This window comes from Pelmatolapia mariae, linkage group LG14 (assembly GCF_036321145.2).
Source record: "Pelmatolapia mariae isolate MD_Pm_ZW linkage group LG14, Pm_UMD_F_2, whole genome shotgun sequence".
NCBI classification, from domain to species: Eukaryota; Metazoa; Chordata; class Actinopteri; order Cichliformes; family Cichlidae; genus Pelmatolapia; species Pelmatolapia mariae.
In genome coordinates this window covers 40,602,331-40,613,501 of record NC_086239.1, presented here as the reverse complement: position 1 = coordinate 40,613,501, position 11,171 = coordinate 40,602,331, and the positions used below count along the sequence as shown (strand labels likewise).

General features: G+C 50.3%; 1 protein-coding gene across 1 annotated transcript in view; it reads right to left on the bottom strand.

The window, feature by feature from the left end:
• Positions 1-614: 614 nt before the first annotated feature.
• The window catches only part of lrch3 (leucine-rich repeats and calponin homology (CH) domain containing 3), a 19,633-nt gene continuing 9,076 nt past the window's right edge, over positions 615-11,171 (bottom strand). The window contains 8 exon segments of the mRNA XM_063494393.1: positions 615-4,572; positions 4,574-4,672; positions 9,200-9,277; positions 9,346-9,483; positions 9,557-9,648; positions 9,734-9,847; positions 9,927-9,957; positions 10,799-10,870. Of these exon segments, the coding sequence (XP_063350463.1) occupies positions 4,438-4,572; positions 4,574-4,672; positions 9,200-9,277; positions 9,346-9,483; positions 9,557-9,648; positions 9,734-9,847; positions 9,927-9,957; positions 10,799-10,870 (759 nt within the window). The 3' untranslated portion in view covers positions 615-4,437.

Below are 11,171 nucleotides of genomic sequence, written 5' to 3'. Positions count from 1 at the left end.
CACAGCATGTCTTTATCCTGTCTTCCTTCTCTCACCCCAACCAATCACAGCAGATGGCCCCGCCCCTCCCTGAGCCTGGTTCTGCTGGAGGTTTCTTCCTGTTAAAAGGGAGTTTTTCCTTCCCACTGTCGCCAAAGTGCTTGAAGTTTTAGGCTTAAAGCTGAATTTAAATAAATGTGAAATTCAGAGCCAAGTATTTGGAAGGTGTGATTATTGCGTCTGATAAGGAATGATATGACACAGTTTAAAGCACAATGTTACCTGGGGCCTCAGGGCTTCCTGTGAGGACGCTGCTGCACGTACTGTAATAAACCATGCTGTTTAATAACACCCTCACTCCAGGACACCACAGCATCAATGAGAGCACACACTGCGTGTCATTAACGAATGTAAAGTTAGACTGTTCTTCATAAACAGCCCTGATGTGACACGCCGTCGCTCAGTTGATTTACAAACATACTTTGAAAAGATGTCACGAAATCCTACCCTGAAACATGATTATTGTTCTCCAGTGGAGTCATGAATACTTTCAGTCATGAATCGGTGTTATATTATATTAGATGGCACTTCCAGTCGCAGCGCCCTGACCCGGGAACAGAACTGCAGACGTGATGTTCACCTGTGACAAATATTTCTACTTTATTCACAGAAACACAAAAAAACCACTGAGGAGAGAAAAACAGAAAACATAGGAAACATTTACAGTATGAACACAATCAGCTGATGGTGTTCTCGTTTTTTGGCCACATGTTTTTCACCACTTCCTGTGTGCGGTGTTGACACAATAAAAGCATCAAAGCCACATTCTATTTATTTTATGACTGAAACAGCAAAAACACACAAGTGGAAAAACAGCCGCCCACGTCACGTGACCCGCTGCTGCCACAAGACGAGCGCCTGAAGAAGAAAACATCGGTACATCATCACCTGTCTGAAACCTCTAAGCCACCTCACCTGTCCCATCAGGTTCACTCAGGTCTCAGGTGAGTCCAGTGAAGATGAGCTGATTGGTGGAGGTGGTTCAGGGGGCGGGGCCCAGCCTGCTTGTCATAATTCAGGTTGTGCTCTTGTGCTGCGTTCAGGTGACTGAGAAACAAAGTGAGGCTTCAGCAAGTGTTTAGTGTAGTGTCAGCATGCTGATGTCCTACGCCGCCTGAACACAGCACCAGCCCCCTTTACTCATCTTTACAGTTTAAATTATAAACACAGTCTTCTCCTCCGGTTAGTGAAGCAGCAGCAGCTCAGATTCATGACATCGCTGTACACAGAGGCCACGCCCACTGTAGGATGGCAGGCTCTCTGTGCTGCAGTTCCTCTAATGTCCAGCAGAGGCAGCAGTGAGTCAGCCCCGCACATGTTTACAGCCTTATACACAAACTGTCTGGCCCCTTCATGACACCTGTTTGCATTATTAGGGGCGTGGCTTCTGACTGACAGGTGGATGGTGATACAGGCGGCTGTAGCTGCTAGCAGTCTGCTTCACCTGAACTGCACCTCCTGACTGTGTTTGTGCAGTTGGAGCCTTTTGGAGCTCCAGTTGGAGTGAGACGCTGAGCAGGTATCGCTTTAATCACTGTTGTCAGGACGAACTTTTATAAATAAAATTACAGTACAGCAGCTGTTTGCTTACTTCACTGACAGGAGAAGAAATCTCCCCCCCCCACCCCCATTGTTGACATGGCAACACGAACATCTCTGTTGTCGTAGTAACACCCAGGTTTCGGCCTCATATACAGAGCATCATCAGTACATTTCTATTTACAGGATATATTTGTACACAACAGTCGGGCCACCTTTACAAGGTGAAAAACGTCCCAGCATGCAACAGAAACCACCCAATTGCCTTCAGCTGCACACGTGACAAAGATCCGATCAGGTGATCACAAAGCCAGGTCACATGATTGACCTAAACCACAATGACATGAGTAAAAACTGTACAGAGACGACATCCTCCTCTTCATCAGCGGCGAGATGAAGGTGTTTACCATAATAAGGACAGTTGGAGATGAACAGAGCCGAACTGAACCACACTTTGTCCTTGCTGCTTCTTTTGGGACATTATTAACTGTTAGCAAGTAGCTCACAGATGGGTGAGCCCCCCACAATGGAAGAGTGGCAGAGGACCCGCCCCCTAAAGCAAAACTAAAAGCAAAAAATAAATAAATAAAACTAAAACTAAATAAACTATAAAAAACAAACAAAAAGGAAAAATAAATAATTTCTTTGACAATATCAGTACATTCAAACCCACTACTGTAACATTAGCATTTAGCAATCATGCTATAAACTAAGCCATCGTCGACTGTTTTCAGATTAGAAACAAGCTGTTAGCTTCACCTGACTTTATCTTAGCTACCCTCTGTGGTTAGCTCGACATAAGAGTACCATTAGTGTTAGCTTTCTTTAGCAGTTAGCCATGTTAAAATAGTTTCGGAACACTTTTGAAATGTCAGTATTTTTCAAGCTAACTGTGTCACCTATAATATTAAGTACTGTTATCTAACAGCTCATAAAGTTAGTCTTATTATAGTCTTACCCAGAGTTAGCAGAGAGTCTATTCAATTTTAGATTACTGCTTACTCGTTATCTTAGGCCACTTCCTAGCTGTAGTTCATGTTAACTCTGAACTCATCGCGATACTTTTATAGCTACCTATTTCAAGCTAGTCTTCCGGCTAGTTGGTTTATGTTAACAGACTGCTACGTAAATATCAGCCTGTGTCTCAGCAAACATGACTAGCACGATCAGCGTGATCCAACACATTTACTCTGTTTTAATAGTGTTAGCCTTAACAGTCAGTTACATTTTCAGACTGAAGCAAATTCAGAATAGTCACCGTTAGCGACGGGTAATCTGGGAATAGTTTTCTCTCTATTATTATTTTAAACTAAGCACACTCATCTTAGCTAGGTCACCGCTAGCTATTAAATGTAGCTTACAATAAGTTTATCTTTGCCAATATTAACTTTAAGCTATATTAGCCACAAGATACATTAGTGTCATTTAAACAACAAAACAAAACTGCTGTTAGCTTCCCTTAGCCCTTAGTAGCATTGCAACTTTATCTCAGCATGCAGACAGGAAATACTTATCTTTTTTTTTTTTTTTTTAAATTAAAGTGCTTTTCCCTTTCTCATTTCCTATTTCCGTGGCAAATGTTCATGTTAAACAGGAAGTTCAGTGTGCCTGCAGCTACTGGGAATTATGAGGTTTTTTTCTATTCATCTACTGTTCAAGTCTTCTACTTGTGAGATACAGCCAATCAGAATAAAGCACGTTTAAAGGCGGAGGAGCTGAACCGGCTTGTGTGAGACAGTGGCTGAGCTGAGGCTCAGGGGACTCATGCTAAGCCGCTCTGTGAGAGCTAACGTTGGAATGAGCAGAACGATCCACCTAAGAGAGTTTTATGGTTTTGAGTCGTCTGTGTTTAACACTGGCTCAATAATTATGCATATTAGTTTCTAAGCTCCGCCCACACAGGTAACCAAATGCATGTAGAACTAATGTCACACAGATGTTGAACTGCACGGATTCACCCATTAGAGAACCTGACAAGTAGAATAAACCACCTCCCCCTTTGCCTCTGGGTTATTTTTCTGACATCAGAGGATCATCTTACCTTCTTTACCTCAGACTCAGGGGGCAAAGGTCAAAGGTGGTAAGCTTTTATTTTTTCACCTTGTCACACGTGGAGGACTTCCTTTGGACTGCTGCTCAAACACAAGCAGATGTGGTTTCACGGTGAAGGCACTCATTATTATCACTTGTAATAATCAGCACACGCAGATGGAGTAGATTAGCTCCGCCTACACCAGGTACAGCATTAAAATCTGGTCAGATTATTTGCGCTTTCCTATCCGGTCTGCTCTGCGGCTCTGTCAGCTGTGACGAGTGTAGCAGGTCCAGAGTGAAACCTCCACCTGTGAGAAGCTGATTTCTAACAAACCTTGCAGCGAGAGTAAAGATCAGTTCAGCTCGGCTCGTCTCCATCACTGCCCATCAGCCACTCCCGCACCTGCAGAGCGACAGCACAGGTGGGATGGAAGCCCATTTCTGCCCACAAATGGAAACACACTCGCTGCAAACGTCTGAACGTTTTACTCTACTTTGTACTTTGGGGGCACTGAGCCTTTATTAGTCAGCAGAGAGCAGGCAGGAAGTGGCCGTGGGGAATTGAACCTGCACCTCTGCAGTGCCTGAAGGTCTCACCTGTGAAATGTTTTTTTGTCATTCAGACAACTTTAAATATTCGATTCATCTTTTACTTCATAAAATTCATTTCAGCCGAGGTCATTGGGCAGCGTCCCCCCCCCCCCCCGAATTGGGCTTCCATACATACAGCACTGACCAATAGGAGCTCAGAGCCCGTCACTGTGGTATCGTGCCAGCTCTCTGCTGCAGGCGCTTCGGACACTTTCTGATGACATCAGGCAGGCTTTAAGAGACGCTGAGCTCTGATTGGCTGGTGACTGGAGGATGACTGAGCGTGTGCAATGGGGTGCAAATATGGCTAGATGGTGACAGACGGTCCCGGTGGGGTTGATGGTGTCGTGGGGGTCGCTGTGGTGCTGGAGTGTCGGGGCGGGGCCAGGTCGAGCAGGGCGCCGACGGTCACGGCCACCTGGGGGAGCCCTCGCTCCTCCAGGATGTGAAGAGGAAGGCACAACTGACTCTGCACAGACAAACACCACAGAAGAAGACACAGCGAGGGGCAGGGGGAACGGATGGAAAACGAAATCAACAGGTAAAATAACTGAAACCATGGCAACGCAAGGATGAAAACAAGGAACGGCAAAAATGATGGAGGAGGAGGAAAGAAGGGGCGGGGCGTGCAGGTGGAAGCAGACAGGTGAGAGAGCTTTGAACAGAAGGCTGTGGACCAAAGACGGGGGCGGAGACAGAAGGAAGCAAGGGTGGGAAGTGTAGTGCCACAGTGGCTGCCATCAAACACGTACAGATTTAAACTCCAACACATTTGCACGGTGATGCACCAATCAGCACACCTTCCCCACAGCTAGGAATTATGGGAGTTTAGCAGCACTGAGGTTAATCGATCACCTGACTAACAATAACCTCCAAGTTTAGCTCAGCGAGGCCTGAAAGCAGCGACTGCAGCACAAACTTGTCAGGAAGCTCGGCTCAGCCGACAAAGATCACGCACTCATGCTTATGGAGAAGGGAGCGCCCCCTGCTGGTGGGGGAAGAATAAGGCACTGCCATGTCGTCATCTTCACGACACACGTGCTAGAAGCTCTGCTAAGGTGTCCTGGGCCACACCTCCACACCAGTGGACTGACTGCAGTGGCAGGAGCTGGTTCCCACCAGGACACTGGTCCAGTGTCGGTGGGCTGCAGGCGAGTATGAAGTATGAAATTAACGTGCTGACATCAGTTTACACCTTGACTGTGTTACCTGATGTCAGGTCTCTGTGAAGAGGATGAAGCGGCCATCAGGAGGCAAAGACCTCCAGGTGTGTTTGAAAGACAGACAAGTGAGTCGAGCGGCTTTACTGAACTTTATTGATGGAGCTCTAAAGGGAACAGAGCAGAGGCACAGGTCTACAAAACACTCAGACACATCCTCATCCTCATCCTCACTCTTCATCGTAGAACAGTCCCATCCTGTGTGACGCTTCGGCTTGCTCCGGCCGGTTGGAGCCGCGGGAAACCCGCCCACGTTGAGGCCGAGTCCCCTCCCACTGCAGGATGCCTCTTTGTTCTGCTCGAGTTTCCACCGTCACAGACATAAGAGCGATGGCGAGGCAATCACAGGTCGGTGTCCTGACCCTGCTCGTGCACCGCAGCCTCTGACCTCCACCCTCACAGGTGAACTGGCTCACTTGACTTTGCTGCGAGTCCCAATTTGGGCGAGGTCTGCATCACTTCCTGCCTGCAGGGTTAGCGACAGCATCGCTAACCCGTTGCTCCAGCACTAACTGGCGGGGGGTGCAGCTGCAGTTGGGTTTGTCTGGTCCGAACCAGCAGACGAGTCTGTAAGCTCGGACTTTTCCCGCGCTTTGGTTTGAGAAAAGTCCAAGAGTGTTCAGTCTGCTCATTGGCCAGATGTGTCTGGGGCGGGAACAACAACAGTGAATACAGGAAGTGTGCGAGGAAACTGGGAGTAGGGGTGTCCAAATTCATAGGCTGCGTCCTCCTGAGGACCCGGCCTTCGCAGTCTACGTGGGCCGGGTCCTCAGAAGACCGAGAAGACTGGAAGAGCGAGGCTGTGAAATTGGACGGTCGAACCTTCAGATTAGCGTCACCGCTGTCTCGGTGGAGTTTAATAAACTCAGCCGTCTGCTCATTGCTGTCTAAAATATAACAGGACACTGGAGTAAACTCTCGACTGTCTCACACTTCTGTTTAATCAGTTTTCTGTTTGACGTTTATTCAGCTGTGTGAAAACTAGAACTTTAATCTCAGCCAAACCGATTTACTCAGGAACAAATCAAACAGTGAAAAAAGCCAAACAATAACATTTTTAGGTTGTCTAAGTGACTCATATATCATGTTTAACCTGAGTAGCGACAGACCGCAGAGATCTGAAAATGATGTGCCGGGAGTTGTGCCGTTCTCGGCGGCTCCAGTGACCCTCGAGCTCCCGGTCAGCTATCGAGCTGGTGGGTAACAGACGTCTCTGAAAACATCGGAACACTTTTGCAAATATGCGATATCTTGGTAAACCGAGCAGATATTTGAAGTTTACACAGCAACTTTCTCGCCTGAAAATATGTTAAAAGTTTATTTTGTGACCCAGAAAGATTAATAAGAGTAACATTAAAACTAAGCAGCTGCCGCCATCGTTGGAAACTGGAGTTTGGCTGGGCCACGCTATGAATTCTGGGATATGGTGGGCCATGAAGGACACATCCGACCCGTCCCAGTCTATGAATTGGGACAGCCCCTTTAGGTTCATCTCCTGGCTCGCTGCTCGCCCGCACCGCCCTGTGCACACCTACAGTTCCACAGCACGTGTGGCTACGGCACTTTTTCCTCAAACTGGTAGCGTCTAGCTTGGATCGCGTTCACGCCATCAATCAACCGCTCTGGAGGTCGTTTGGTGTGACTCATTGCAGCTGTTTTGGGCCGTACCTGTGTGTGATTACTGTGTTCACACCTGAACAAGCAAAGCGCACAGAGAGAGAGGGAATCGAACCCGAGTGCAAATAGCTAAACAGCGCCGCAAGAGGAGATTTTTACAGTTCCTCTATCAAACACAGAAGCTGATTCACCGACGTTTGTGACACTGACCACACCCACCCAAAACTAACCACACCCACCAGCGCCAACCGAGGACTCAACTGACCCACGATGGGGAACTGAAGGCCCCAAACCCACCCACAGGAAGAATCTCCAAAACAAAATGGCAGCGGACAGAAACAGGAAGTAACAGTTAGTTCCTGTTTGGATCCTGTTGCAGGTCTCGCTGCTCCTGCAGGTCTTCACCTCTACAGAAACACTTCGAGCAGTGAAACCAGGAGGAGCCCGGCTTCACCTGCAGATGGCGTGCTGACCCTGCACACCTGTGAGGGTTGTTGCTAGTCCTGCAGTGGGAGGAGTCTCCAGAGCCTCGGTCCAGGTGACACTGAAGGTTCCTGCGGGAGGTCAATGCAGGCATCAGACCACAAGTGAAACGCTGATGTGGTGCTCAGAGGTCGTTTCCAGGGAGACGTGTTTCTGATGGGAGGGGCCGACCGAACACTTCAAACAGTAAAAAATGGAACGTAAGGCACGGGGCAGAACGCCAACAGGCAGGAGGCGAGCGTGAGGGCGAGCTTTGGGGGATCGTCCAGGTCCGACTGAGGGGTCACATGGTCCTCTGGCTCCAACACTCGACTCTGCTGTGCCTCACACCTTCTACCTGCCCACTGGGCGGAGCATCGGTCACACCTGGAGTCATTTAAAGTCACTGACGTTTACGCCTTTAATCCAGTCTGAGGTCACTCAAAGGGTCACGGGGGGGCTGGATGGTCATCGTCGTCGGCGTGAGCAGAAAATGTTTCTGTTAATCAGCGAGGAGGCTGCGACACGCACACCTGTACTGGTGAGGGAGGAACGGCTTTTGGATGATTTCACAGCCAATGGGAGAGCAGCTTCCATTTGATCCAGCTGCTGGAGTTCGCTCGGATGTTCCTCTGAGCCCACAGCTGATTGGCCGATGACAGACGCTTTAACTCGAGTGCGTGTGGCGAGCGTGACCCCACGCTGATCTGAGTCTTCACCTTTGACCTGAACACGCCTAAGGGGCCAGGATCAGAGCCTCAGGAGCAGCGTCAGGTCCTGCAGATGGGCGTGTCTACAGACTAAGCGCTGCTGCTGTACGTGTCAGGAGACAGACGGACCAATCGGAGCCAGGCTCTTTTCCTCGGCCCAGTTTTTGTGCTAAACTAACGTAACCTGAAAGGTGGCAGTACTACAACGGGTCCAGGGCAGGATTACTGCGTTACTGTGGTGAACGGAGGAGGACGTCGCTGGGATAAATTCACGCCCGCTGCGTGCGACTCGGCGGGATCGTCCTTGGCTCGCTCGGCGTCAGACGTGCGGCGCCAGGTGCACGTAGATGGCACACAGCACCGACATGACGGACAGGTAAAAGAGAGCGAAGCCGGCCAGCTGGACCTGAGGGGACAGGCTGACCAGGGGAGGAGCCATGGAGAGCAGCACCTCCACTGTGGCATAAACCCCGCCCCCTTTCCCCTCCAGGATGTCACCCACTGAACAGAGATGGTCCTGAGCGCGTGCGTGTTGGGTGAGATGGACACGGTGGAGGAAGAACAGAGGAGAGACGCACGGAAGAAGGAAGGGAGCGATGAGAGGCGGGAGGATGGCAGAGAGGAAGAGAGGCGTTAGTAGAAGAAGAAACTTCAAACTTCACCATCAGTCGTCCAGCCCGATTGGTTGGTTTCACAGCCAATGGGAGAGCAATAAACCGCACGCATATTTATGAATACTCAGCCCCGCCCCATCAATCATGGCGGCGTGCTGCAGATCGGACTGAGGTTTAATGACAGCGTCGGCAGCAGAGGCCGAACCCGGGCCGAGGCCGTGTCTGAAATCTCTGAGCTGGGGTCAAAGGTCACTCTTAATAAAAACCCCAGCGGGCCCTGTTTCATTAAAGGCGTCGGCTCGTCTGGCAGGAGGACTGATGGGGAACATTTGGATTCGCTGTCATTCGTTCATCGCTCAGGTGTGCATGGTACCTGTGGGACTCCGATGCGGCGACACGCCTCCAGGAAGTTCTCCACGTTTCTGCGGCACTTGGCCATGGTGAGTTTGGGCTGCGGGCAGACGGGACAGTCAGCGGGGCACACCTGAGCAGCGGCGCACAGATTAACAGTTTACTCACCACGGCGGGGGAGGGGACGTGGATGCTGGGGACAGACCGCGGCCTCACGTGATTGGCCAGGTGACAGAGAACCACGCCGTCCGTCAGGGCTGCTCCCAGGTCGCTCGGCAGTGACACTTTGAGACGAGCCTCGATGTTCTGGAGGGAGAGAGAGGGCTGATCAGTCACCTGTGAACAAGGTAACCCACCCCAGCTGAATCCAGGTACGCACCTTCCTGAGCTGCTCCACCACCTCGACGTCCTCTGCAGCAAGAGGAGGAGCGGCGGGGGCATCCTCCTGGCTCGGAGGAGCAGCGGTGTCACCTGGAGGACAGAGAGGGAACAGCAGTCACACAGAGCACACCTGACAGGTGAGTGAGGCTGAGGACAAACCCCCACAGGACCTCACCTTTCCGCTTCTCCTCCCTCTGCCCGAGCCGGAACAGGAAGCTCTCCGGCCGCAGATTGGTAGTTCGACAGGAGGCCATGCCCCCCGAGCTGGGGTAAGACGGCGACTGATTGGCTGAAAAAAGAGAAAATCCAGGTGTGAGCGGGAGGCAGGCGAACACTGGGGAGGGGCTTCGGTAAACTGTCGGTCTTACCTGTAGGAGAGAGAGCAGCTCGGTCCTCACCCTGTGGGACAACACAACACAGTTACACAGCTGGACACACCTGGAGGTCAGTGCGAGCCAGCGAGCTTCAGGTGTGCTGCGAGCTCCAGGCTGCTCAGGTGTGTCAACGCTAATGATGTCATTTCAGGTAAAATACTGATTAACAGTCAGTGGAATCACTCAGATACTCTTCACAGGTATTTCTGATAATGTGACTGAACAATAACAGCTGTACTGGGGGCGGGGCCGAGACCACTTCTTTCCTGAAACAGTGAAATGACGTCTGTAACTTGGACGTCCTGCAGTGGACACCGGGCCTCATTCACCGAACACGCATGACCAAAATCACACACGTGAAACATGAACAACATGACAGCGAATCGCAGTCATTTCTCACTTTAATGAGAAAGAACGCCAGAGGATGCTCGGCTTCCACGGTGGCGGTTAAAAACACAAACACGGACTGAAACACAACGAGACTCATGGAAAAATGAAAGAAAAAGACCTGAGCGCTGACGGAAAGAGAAGGAGGAAGTCAGCAGACAGGCAGCACCTGACAGACGACTGGTCTACGATCGTCGCCATGTCCAACGCCGTTCGGCCCCGTTAACGTCACATCATCATGTTTGTTTTGGTTTTTTTGACTTTGGAAACTGAAACGGACCAAAGAGAAACGACGTGCAGCGAGACACCTCAAAGGACCGTCCCACGTTTACCTGTCCCAGGTTTGTGAATGAGGCCCAGTGACACCTGGTGTTGCTAACGAAATACTGTAAAGACAAACAGCTGACTCCGCCTCCTAGAAACTGCCTCACTCTGAAGGTCAAACATGTGGACACAGTGCAGCATGCACAGTGCAGTACCTGCAGCAGACAGGAGAAGGCGCTATCAGAAGCGTGAGAATGACAGCCGTCTACAGACAGTCCAGCCACAGACTGAGACACAGACAGACAGACAGACAGACAGGGGAGGGGCCAAATAAAAAGAAAGGAAGAGCAGTGATGTCAGCGAACGTTGCGTCCAGCAGGGACGGACGTGTGGAAGGCGTGTGTGTCACCTGTCTGTGTGAGCCAGGTTGCCTCTTTATCGTGTTTGTGTCAAAGTCGATCTCAAACACCAGGACACACTGACACACAGACAGACACACACACAGACAGGAAGGAAGGCGGCGAGGGCGGAGATGAAAAGAAAGGGGGAGGAGCAAACTGAGGAGGAAGTGAAGATGAGGAAAAAAGA